The sequence below is a fragment of the Lampetra fluviatilis genome, chromosome 3 (assembly GCF_964198595.1).
Source record: "Lampetra fluviatilis chromosome 3, kcLamFluv1.1, whole genome shotgun sequence".
In the NCBI taxonomy this organism is placed as follows: domain Eukaryota; kingdom Metazoa; phylum Chordata; class Hyperoartia; order Petromyzontiformes; family Petromyzontidae; genus Lampetra; species Lampetra fluviatilis.
In genome coordinates this window covers 16718647-16731113 of record NC_136277.1, presented here as the reverse complement: position 1 = coordinate 16731113, position 12467 = coordinate 16718647, and the positions used below count along the sequence as shown (strand labels likewise).

At 40.2% G+C, this 12467-nt stretch overlaps 1 protein-coding gene across 5 annotated transcripts in view; it reads left to right on the top strand.

The window, feature by feature from the left end:
• The window catches only part of TP53BP1 (tumor protein p53 binding protein 1), a 61058-nt gene that overhangs the window by 3402 nt on the left and 45189 nt on the right, over positions 1-12467 (top strand). For 4 of the 5 annotated variants that reach the window (XM_078884043.1, XM_078884042.1, XM_078884040.1 and 1 more), the window contains exons 3-10: positions 2059-2240; positions 3831-3963; positions 4564-4669; positions 5621-5811; positions 7630-7750; positions 9008-9088; positions 10254-10357; positions 10927-11043. In XM_078884043.1, coding sequence (XP_078740169.1) covers positions 2067-2240; positions 3831-3963; positions 4564-4669; positions 5621-5811; positions 7630-7750; positions 9008-9088; positions 10254-10357; positions 10927-11043 — 1027 coding nt within the window. In that variant the 5' untranslated portion in view covers positions 2059-2066. The remainder of the gene's footprint in view (positions 1-2058; positions 2241-3830; positions 3964-4563; positions 4670-5620; positions 5812-7629; positions 7751-9007; positions 9089-10253; positions 10358-10926; positions 11044-12467) is intronic. The other variant, XM_078884041.1, reaches the window with a different exon arrangement.

Here is a 12467-nt window from a genome sequence, read left to right as displayed (position 1 = left end):
CTGTTAGCAAGCACATATGAAGGCTGGCACGGCACACGGGGTTGGTGGCCAGCACCACGCCTAGCCGCCTTTGTCTCCCTTGTGTCGACATTTAGACATCGCACTAGGTACTCATTTAAGGCTGAGTCGACCTAGGGGAGGCCCCCCGTGACTGGTTCAGATAATCATCACTGGTGTTGGCAGTGAGGGGAAATCGAACTTGGATCACTGAGTTCGTAGCGCGGCACGCTGACTGCTACACTACCGCTCCTCTAAGCATCTCGTGGACAAAGATCCCCTGTATAGGCTTAACAGACTGTTGGGGCAAGTGCTATTAGCGAGCACCTATGAAGGCCGGCACAGCACACGAGGGGGTGGGTAGCCAGCACCATGCCTGGCCACCTTTGTCTCCCCAGTGCTGGTGTTTACACATTGCACCAGGTACTTATTTGAAGCTGAGTCCATCTAGGGGAGTCCCAGGACTGGTTCAAATAATCATCACTGGTGTTGGACGTGAGCGAGAATTGAACTCTGTGGTTGCCGGTTTCGTATTGCAGCGCCCTCATCCTTTGCACTACCGCTCCCGACTCAGACAAACGCGCACACACCCACTTTGGATCATCATCCGTAAGTACAGTATTTATACTATTGTCTAGGAATGTTTTTTTGGAATGAGGTGGTGAGCAATTGAGCCCATGTGATAATGACCAATACAAAATACTTTAATAAAAAATGCGATTAGCCTGTATTTTACGGTGATTGGTAGCATTGATGTTTCCATGACCCTTCATATATTTAATAAGTTATTATTACAGGGTTTTTCAAACTCCAGTCCTCGCAACCATCCATGCAACCATCCATGCTGCATCTTTCCGCGTTTACCAATTTACTCCTCAGATTTATATACAAATTAACTTGTTCCACACTGCACACGTCCGGTGATTGTTTAAACACTCTAAGCAATTAACACTGTCTTTTAATAGATCCGATTGAAATCTCGATGCGTGAGCATATACGTGTTCCGTGTGGGTGTACACGTGTTACACATGACGCAGACTGCATTAATTGTGTTGCGCATCAAATGGGATGTGTTTTACTATTTTGTAAAAAAAATTATTTTACCATTTAAGACCCACTCAATTAGCTATATAGCTTTTTTTAGAAGCGTCCTGGCCACAAATTGTAGCTCAACGAAGTGGCTTAACATGTGGAAATTTATAGCAGCCAAAAGCTCTAAACAGCATGTATCTAAATGTGGAGAGAAAACCTGGAGGACCCGGAGAAAAATCCATGCAACCACGGGAAGAAACATGAAAGCTCCAAATATATAGGCATCATGAACCCACAGCCTCCTTCATGCCAGGCGACAGAATTAACATCTCGCCACTTGGGAGCATTCAGAATAGAATCAGTTAATTGGTATTTGAATAGGAAGTAAATTGGTCACCGCAGATATGTTGTGTGGTGCATCACGAGGACTGGAGTTTGGGAAACCCTGTATAAGTGCATTCCATCTGAATTCTGCTCACATCTTTAGAAAACTTGTACATGACGTCGGCAGGGGTTGGATTTCTTAGCATGCACTTTTGACCGTCGAGAGTAAAAGATGGTTATTGTTGCTATTATTCGTAATAAAGGTTTTTTTTGGGTTAGATCATGTAAATATAAATGTGTCATTAACTCACCACCACCCGACACAGCCAATGAGTCAGGTTTGTCACATGAAGAAAACGTGGCAATTATTTACTGCTTCAGCACACCAGTGTGTTGGAGAGTAAAAGCACAATATTTACAACATTGGATTGGAGAGTAAACCCACAATATTTACGTCTTCCATAAACACTTGTATGCTTAGCCAGATATTTACCTTGGCTTGCAATATTACAATGTAATGCACTTACCATTATAGTATCTAGGATTGGTGTTCCTAAACCAAGAGTAGAGTGAATCCGTCATTTTTTTCCGGAATATATTTCATTTGCTTTTCTTTTGAATGATTTGCGTTTATAAGTACCTATGATAGGGGTTTACACGAAACATGTCGCACTCCCTGTCATCTGCTCGGCTTGTTGGCTGCAGGGGACGGCATGGATCAAAGTGGGAACCCGGCCGACGATGATTTTTCTGAGAAGGAGGTGCCATGTCTTATTGTGGAAGACTCGCAGGAGATGCTAACATCAGGAGAAGCTGCATCTAGCTACCAAACACTCATAACGCACAAGCTTACAGCTCTACGAGAACAGCCAGTCAGCCCTGAACTGGTGACTATTATTTGGACTCCTGCACACAATAAATGCTTTTGACTTTAAGTTCTGTTTAATGTCAACTGGTGCTATGTATTGTATTTTAATGTGCTGATATATATTCTTTCCAGTGGAATTTTGGGTTCTGCTGAATGCATTGTGTGTTTAAAATGTGAACCTGACCTTAAATATTGTCCAGCTGCCTTGTAATGTATAGGGCATAAGTGATGTTATTCATAAATATGAAAATAAAATGGCTCCCCGCTAACGTCTCATTTAAGTTAATTGCTGCCTTGAACTTTTGATATGAATACTAATGACAAGTTATTAATTGCAACTCCCTTTTTCTGTGTTATCTACAAAATATCTTTGTAATGCGGTCACCTACATATTCAGAAGTTGGGAAAGGATTCGATTTTTTTTTGCTGTCAAAAATATATGCCACATTTACATATGCAGGGCCTTTCATTTAGTATGTACGCATGGAGGGGAAGGGGGGGTTAACCCCGGCAGACCTGGTCTTCACCTGAGGACGGCTGCTTGCGTTGTGGCCGAAACGTGAGAATTATTTTATAATGTTTTATTTGTATTATTTTATTATTTTATTATTTCCCTTCGACGTGACTTTACCGAAAGAACCAAGAAGATGACAAGTCCTTGTTTTTGCTGCTCATACCTGTATTTAATATTTGTAGTCTTTGTGCAGGTTTCTACTATTACAGAAAATCAAGATTGAAAACGTATTTCATTGCAACTTGAATGATTGTTAGAAAGTTACTGGAGAATAATATTAGATGGGAATAGGTTTTCCCCTTTTTTTGGCAACAAACAGGTGTTAAAATGTTAGAACACCAAACTTAAACCTTTTACAAGGAATCATGTCTGCATTAACCGCAATGCTTGTGGTCAGAATGCAAAAAAACATACTCTGATAATATATGCATTGTCTTTGAAACTGATTGGTCCACACCAGAGACAGCTTTCTTTTGAGCCACAAGTTCGTGTGGTTAATGCAGACAGGATTCCTTGAATAAGAATTGTTTGGTTTTTTAACATCTTGACACCTGTTTTATTGCCAGAAAGGGTAAAACCTATTGTTATAACGTCTATTTAGTTTAGACTAGGCTGCCCTGTGCTGCATAGTTGAATGTTGCATATTTAGTTTAATGTTGCATATTTGATTAAGCACATGTCAATAATACACCAATTAGATTTAGAAGCCAGATTATTAAGATTGTATTTTTTTTGCACGTGAAACCGAGTGTAAAATAAAAAATGACACAAAAGAGGACAAAGAGAGCAGATACATCGAAACACACTGACAAAGGGAGAAACAAAAATAGACTTAGGGATAAAAAAAACAGACGCATGCAGATTGGGAGAGGAGACAAAAGATAGGGAAACAGGAGACAAAGACAGGGACAGTGAGAGCCAAGGGAGATAGACTTGCTAATTTGTTTACATAATTTCAGTAAACAATGCGATTGTTTTTTTTTTAAATGGTCCTAGAAAATAAGTTATGGTGGGTACAACCTCAACAATCAACTTCTCATGAATGTCAGTATTTTTGTTATGGAAATCAAAGCTTTAAGGTTGTATATTTTTCAGGCACTACTGTCCACATCTGGAATGTCTGGACATCAGAAGATAAGCACAGATGTGCTTGATGGAGCACATAGGCCAGACCCTGCACCCTCAGAATCGTGTAGCTTAGAATTAGGCACTACGCCTCATCTTAAAGGTAAGCCTGGACATATAAGCAGATTGCACCTCTGATAATAATAAGTAAATCAGTTTTTAAATGTCATGACCTTGGTCTTCAGCCAAGAATTGTTTTCTGTCCAGTGTTTCTCAGCAGCATCTTTTAAGCAGGTAAATGTTGAAATTGGCTTGAATTGTCAAGTCCAATTATCACAGTGTTGCCTTTTAAACAGATGCTGCTGAGGTTACCTGGTGTTATAGATAAGAGCTCTCTGCACACACTATGGGGATATTCAGCACAATATAGAAACAATTGATAAAACAATCATGCAGTCTTGGCGTGTGGTATTATATGCATGGCAAGGTGTCCGTCATTCACACCATTTCACTTGCGTGACATTCTACAGGGTCAAGGGAGGACTTATTCTGACCAATGAATCCAGGCACTTAAGTTATTGTATTTTAACTTTGTTTAACCTTTTGAAATACAATTCCATCGGCCTATTTTACTTCTGGACATTCTGGACTATTATTTTCCAGCAGCATTTGTTTAAGCTGACAAACTCGACTTTGATTTCAACTCTTGAGTCTCAGCGGCAGAATGTGGCATTTTTAAACAACTGCCTTTGGATTTGTGCAGATAAGCAGACATCTGTTGTTAAAGATGCCTACGAGCAGCCTGCCACTGAGGTGGTGAAACCCAGCAGTGTCGAAGAGGCCTCGTCTGCCGGCTCTACAAAGAAGAGGTACACATTTTAAGTGTATATTGCACTGCTGTTATACAGATTAACGAAATTTTAAACATGAGATACATGACTCTTGAGAAAATTACACTAAATTTAAAATGGGGATATTTAGAAATGTAAAGTTAGTGAAATATAAGCTGGTATATTGTTTTTGTGTAGTATCTTTTCTACGAACAAGTATGGCCTTATTAAATGTTTCCCAAAAGACACTTCAAAGGGTCACACCTGATCTAAATTAACTGAGGAAATTGTTTGCATCACAATAGTGGAGAAGAATAATGAAGACCAGTTAATATTGAGCTGAGTATACTTTCCATATTTCAGCTGTTAGCTTATTCCATTGATGCAATATAAACATCTCAAAGCCAAACATATGCGATTAGGCAGGGGTGAAACAGTAGTGACTTGGTAAAAAAAAGAAATAGGGATTAAAAGATACACTCATGACAAGAGGTAGGGGTAGAATATGGAGAGGTGAATGGTCAAGTAGTAATGGCCATGAAGGATGTTGATGATACTTGATCTACAGGTTGATTTGGAGCCAATAGATCACCTTTTACATGCTTAAGCGAGAATTCTGGCAGGTTAATTTTGTATTTTCTTAATCTCAACATGAAAGCTCAACTGGAAGACATGTCCATAGTAAGAGAAAATATGTGGGTCACAGTAAGGATTAATTAAGGTATTTACAATTGCCAGAGATGTTGCCTAGCTTGTGACATAAAGCGAATATATTAGGGCTAGATACTGTATGTAGCCAACCATGCTAATCTGAGCATGTGTCATTGCCCACTTTTGCCTTTTTTCAAAAGTAAGAGCAACTGAAAGTGTTTTTTTTGATTCACTGAAAAATATAAATCATATGCTGCCTTTTGGGTTCATCTCGCATTTGAAAAAAATGGAAGGTAAACCGTTGTGTGGCTTGTGGCTAATGTAGTTTGTGTGCAAAAGCCTCCGGCCTACCCAGGTCTACCACATGGCAGAGCGGACTGTGCATATGTTGCTGCATGGGGGACTGAGGCTGGAGCCATCGGAGCACGCGCCTTCCACTGGTAACGTGTCGGGAGTAGTGGAGTTGACCATGGCGGGCGATGATGCAGAGAGGGTGGACGAGTCCTGCACACAGGAAGACATGTTTGAATGTTAGTAAAACAAATGTCAGTTCTCATGATTGAATACCATAAGTTGTCTCAAGTACCTGCTTGCTGCATCAATGCACAGACATTGTGAAATAACCTTTGTGGTCCTGTGCATAATGCCACACCTCAGGTGTACACATACTTCATTTTGTATTTGCAGGTACACATTTACAGCAACAACTTTCATATGTTTTATCTGTATAAATTGAATGCATTAGATTCCTCAAAGTGCAGATTGGTTCCTCAAAGTGATGAAGGACACTATTTGCCGAACTCCCTGTGTAACTTGTTTAGGGAGTGCAGAGGGCCGCCAAAGTGGTATAGCTGTGCTTCTGTCGCAAATGTGTATGTGTTCATGCATGCATAAAATGTATGCACATTGTATGCCTACACGTGTGTTTTTTATGTTACATATGTAGTGTGTTCAACTGAGTCACAGACGTACTCTTTGGAGGCAACAAATTTATTAATACCAACACAAGGGGTGATTGCCCCTTAACCAGATAACAACCTATGGTGGTGGACCAGCAGGCTAACTGCACTAATTACACAGTAACTAGCTACAACGGACCGGACCACAGCTCGGGTCCAGGTCCACGTGTTGGAGAGTTTTTTAGGACGTAGAACGTAGAACGTAGATTTTTTCACGATGACAACAGCAGCCGGTCCCTCTCGGGGACCCGGCTTATATCCTTTGTGGCGTGGCTGGCCCCGTCCTTAGCCACGACCACCTTCGAGAACCCTCGAGCAGGATCTTTACCCTGACACGTGACCACCCCTAGCCCCCACCTGGGGGCCCTGTGTAGACTTTACCGGTCACGTGTCCTTCGGGGTAAACCAGAGTGCCATGGCGCTGAGTAACCCCATTCCCATGGCCGGCACTCTCACACCCTATCCTGTCGGGGTCGGCACTGCACACAGAGCGTGGTGCCATCCAGCACTCCCAGTCAGTGCTCACCGAGCCCCTCTAGGGCCGCTACTGCACCCACATATACGTGGTGCCCACGATGTGAATACATCGCACGCTGTGCTTCTATAGGGCCGGCATTACACAGTGACATCCGCGATGTCACTACAGTTGTATTAAAATTGATGTAATATAATTTGTAAGGCTATAGTTATTTTTAAAAAAATCGATTGTCAATTAGGTGCTTTTTAAATTGTTGAGAATTAAACCTAAATTGGAATGTTCCAGCTCTGACATAAATAACGGTGTGGTGGTGTGGCATGCACAGACAATTAATGGCATGTACTAATTGAATGAATATCTTCATTATGAAACATCTGTTATTTCTATGGAGTTGTTATTTTTTGGCTTTATAAGCTTTGTTAACATTTTTCTATGACATTCCACGTATTATGTATAAATATCACTGTGCTTATTAACATTTATAAAACTATATATTTTTAAATGAAATGTAAAGCTGTTGGGATAAGCATAATACAATATAATTTATCAAGGATAGGTCATACATTTAATGTCTTGATATTTTAAGAACATTTTAAATATATTGGTATTGGCCTGCTGAAATAATGTGACTTCATTTTGTGGAAAGTATTGAGCATTATAGACCAAAATTCATTCTCGTTGCATTTTTAAGCATATTTAAACAACTTAGATATGACACCGCACCTTAACGTTTATTGTGATGCTTAAGAACGTATCGTAAAACATGTCCTTAACAATAGGCTTGTGCGTATATTATTGATGTGAGTCATACATGACCAAACTTGCATACAAATTGCATGTGGTGCGTCCTCTATATAAGAACCATTATCACAAGTTGAAATGCACTCATGTGTACCGCATGTTGCTGCCAGGTTCACAGACCCTTGAAAGTCAGGCCAAGCCACTTTCTCCATGCTACACGCCCGTGGACTCCCTGAGAGTGCTTCACCTGTCTGGACACCAGCCCCTGGCCTCTGAGAGCCTGTCGACTGAGTAAGAACTGTATACACAAGGCTTTATTCATGTTGTACATGTTTTGCTGTTAATGTTTACTGGTAAGCAAAATGCATCTAACTTTTTGTTTAGGTTTATATTGTCGGTTTTCAATAATTAATAGTTTTACGGGTATGATATTGTAATAGATAGCATGTGTGTATTTGCACAACGGCATCTTGCCAACTGCTGTAATTCACAATTAGCGAAACATACTTCCAGTTCAACTGTCACAACCGGAATACAGGAATACCTTGCACTTTCGTCTGGTTAGGGACCAGAGCATGGACGAATGTCAAAGCAGAGCTTTTATTTAGCTTGCAAATTTATTATGGCCAGCGAAAACATACTGTGCAAATAACTACAGCAAATATAAAAACGTGCATCCAAATAAAAGAAAAATAAACTTAATAAATAAACAACTAAATACATAAACAAAAAACTAATAAGCAAAACTAAATAAATGCACCTTCAAATATATGTATTGTGTAAGTGGACGATGAATATATTGGTGATTTAGGGGGAATCTAGATTCATAAAATAGGAAGGAGAAAATTGGTGAGGATGAAGTTCATCATCAGAACCGGAAATCAATCTCTTTATTTTGGAGAAGGGGACTTGGATGGAGATCTAACAGGGGCTGGGGCTGATGTTGATGGCTCGGAATCTGAAGGGTTAGGGGGAGGGATGACTGGCGATGGTTGTGGTGGTTGCTTCTTGAAAAAGGAAACCAAGCAACTACATCATGAGGCCTCCTTTGCCAGTACCAAAATATTATAATAGGGTTTTCCCCATTTTTTCTGGCGACAAAACTGAAACCTTTTGCAAGGAATCGTGTTTACATTAACCACAATACTTGCAGTCAGAATGCAAACAAAAAAACAACACTGATAATTTATGCATTGTCCTTGAAACTGATTGGTCCACACCAGAGACAGCTTTCCTTAGAGCCTAGTCTCATACGGTGTTCGACCAGATGACGCCAAAAGGCGCACAGTTCAATGACAACGCACTATCAGAGTAATGAGGGCTCGGGGTAAGCATCTACATCATGAAGCTTCCTTTGCCAGTACCAAAATATAATAATAGGGTAATGTCCTCGTGACTTCGCCAAGAATTTATAGAAAAGTACTAGCCCTTCTGGTGGCAACCTTTGGGTAATGGAGTCTTTATAAATATCCCTATCTGGATGATATTCTCACCAGGGAGTTGTTCAGGTAGGCCCTGTTGCTCATTGCCCAGCATGTTTTTCATCAGCTGGTCAAACACAGGATTTTGGAGGCTGACGCCATCCAGTGGTGCTGGGGGGCTCACGCATAGTGGCTGTTCCATCCCAAGGTCAGTGGGGGCTTACGTCGGACAGTATAACTACACTGGAACTGAGAGCAATTTTGAACACTTACGAGGCTTTTAGTCATTAACCAGGAGGAGGGTCCTTGTGCGCTCTGACAATGTCAAGGCAGTGGCAGTGGTCAACCATCACAGCTCGCTTCACTTTCAGAAGCTGATGCATGTTGCATTGGAAATCTTTTTCTGGGCTCAGCCACTTTGGATATCAATCACTGGCAGCAGTCTACCTCAAGAACATTACCAATCTTGCAGTGGATCAGATGAGTAGGTGGAGGTGAGGCAGCCTTCATAAAAGTCTTCTCTATCTGGCCTGGTGGCAACCGGAGAAGTACAGGTGACCCCGACTTACGATGGCTCGACTTGAGAACCCCCGTTTTTACGACCATTCTTGTAGCAGGTAAGATTCCCACAGTAACGACCAAAACTCATATTTACGACCGCCTAGGGACTGCTACTGACGCTGAGTCGATTGACGACGAGTCTGGCATGTTCTGTATACGTGACAACCCTTACTAGTTGGCTGTGTCGGGTGGTGGCGGGTTTTAATGACACATTTATATATTTACACGATCTAACTCAAAAAACCTGAATTATGGAAGAGGAAATGTGATGCACGTGCAGAACAGTACTTAAGGATTTCAAATGTAAATGTTTGTTTTTGCTTAATAAATGTTTATAAAAGTTACGTTAAGTTACAATAATTTTTTGTTATGGTTATTTTCATTTATTTTCGTGGCCAATTTTGGTATTTTTATGGCATGTAATGGGTTTTCAGGAACGGAACCGGAATGTAAAACATTGCGCATATGGGAGATGAGGGTTCGACTTACAACGGCTCGACCTGCGACTCGTCCAGGAACCAATTAGGTCGTAGGTGCGGGGTCTCCTGTACCTAACAGAAATGACTTGGGTGATGCCAAGTCCTCCAAAAAATTGTCTGATTAATCAATCTGACAAATGATTAACCACTTTTTTTATAGTAGCGCATAATACAGTGTAGCTTTAGATGTGGACGTAGATCAGTAGTTTGTCAGAACTGGTGGTTTCTGAGATGATTACTCGAGAATTTCCATGGAGAAGTGAAATTCTCGGAAGCTCTTTATTGCAGTTTTTCTGTGATTTCCATTGTGTTAATGTGAGATTTGCATTGCAGGTGCTCTGAGGACATGGTAGCTCCCTCTCCCAATGCCTACCGCTCCACACCTATCATTATACCATCCTCCCCAACAGCCCATGATTCTCAAGACAGCAGTCTGGGTAAGGACTTGATTTATATGTCATTGTTCATGAATTTGGTATCTTGAAAAAAGCTCAATTTTTTGTTATTAAACAATGACAATATGGAAGAGGATCACCGTGTACTTTGAGTGCATGGTTTGTTGCATTTATCAAACATTCAAGACTGAAAACCTCTAATTACTACATACAAATGCATTGATAGTGTCCGTTTACAAAGGGTGACATGGTTAAAATACAGGATATTTACCTTCCCCCACAGCTCCAATTAGCACGGTTAGCTATGTATGGTGCGAAATAAATTCAACATACAACATGGCAGCTATATGGAAAACTGAATGAATAAGATGCAATTTTGTACCAAGGTATAACAAAGTTTAAAAAACTTAGAACATTAAAGGTTTACACTAGATAATACATATCTGAATTCGAATAAAATAAATGTGTGATATGATGTCACTTGTCATACCCAACCTATTGTTGAACACTTAAAGTGAGCTCTATGCATGTGCAATGCAGCACATTATTGGCTGTAGTAATACAGGTGGTTGTAGGAATACAGGTGCAATATTGATCATGCCTTTTTGCAGATATGGAGGAGCCCATGGATGTTCTAGCTGCTACATCTCCTCACTGCAAGTCTGATGAGCCTATGGAGACGCAATCCCCAACCTGCACCACTCCTCTTCCGGCCGAAATTCCCAAATGTAAGCAGATATGTTGGTACATTTGATTTATATATGTTTTGAGAAATGTATGGTATTCTGCTTTGGAATAAGTTTACAGCAAAGCTTATTTTCTTCAGAATGTTTGGTAAAGCAATTGATACTTAACAAGGAAGATTGTTGTTTGAAACATTGATCAGGCACTGTTTTCCCTTTCACGGGCACTAACACTAATGTACCCAACCACCTTTAGAGATACATTTTTTACTTTCCTTCATAAATGCCAAGATTCGGAGGCAACATTAACCCAACTTGAACTGTGCGTTATCCAAAAACACTTAATTGGCTTTGGCTTCTATATCCTCGTAATAGATCACATATACATTGTTACCATTGACATTGTTTTTCTTCATTTTCACCAGAATACACCATGAATCACTTTTATATCACTTCCTTTATTTAATTAATCTAAAATACATATTTCTTCTCACGAGTTCGCTATCTCCTGTTTGCATTTCTTTGTTTTTAGCTCTGATGCCTCTCTAACATGCAGTGTTTTTCACACTGCATATCCATCCTCTCAAAGTACCGTCTCATCTGTTGTCTCACTGTAGCTCTGTCTCATCAGATGCAATTTCCTATATTTATCATTTGTTTCTTGTCTTTTCGTTCTGGTATCCCTTCACCTCTCTTTTGTTGTACATGGATTTTTATATACTGTTATGCATAAAAATAAAATATATTATTTGGTTCGAACTGTCAATATTTGGTATTCAACTGAGTTGTAAAAAGTGCTCTTTGGGGAATCCCAAGTTTGCAGGGTGTCACATTGAGACTACTGATACCAGCTCAGGCTTAACACTAGGGGACTACGCAACACAGTTAGATCTACACTTCATTAATGCGGGACACCAGACTAGGATGAAGCAGTTTCTTTGTGAGATCTCGAAGCACATACAGGTGTAGGTAGAATTAGAAACTCAGACAATGCGGAAGTCATCCTGGGAACCAACTGATTTGGAAATGTTGGCTATAGTTTGCATTCACAATCATGTATGGAAAGCATGGACCAGTAAGCTAATTATTCACGAAAAATATACAATCTATGGTATTGCTTTTATGTTACGTAATGTATTTTAATGAATAACAATCGTGTTGTATACACTTAGACTTCGCTTAGCGCTTAACATGCGTTCCTAGAGAAGTTAACTCGAATCATATCAGCACTCAAAGGGGTCATTATACCATTGTATATATATAGGAAGTAAACGCACATCGGCGGGCAGGCATGTTTTATAAAGGACTGGCAAGCGCTGCTTGGCTCAGAGCATTCGTCGTTCTCATTGGCTGAGCGAATGTAAACAAAAATGGCGGGTGCATTTACTTGACGCTGTGTGTTCTCACTCGTAAAAGCTTTTCATATTTTTGGATTTTCTTTTTTTTGTAAAAAAAAATCTCCAGGACAA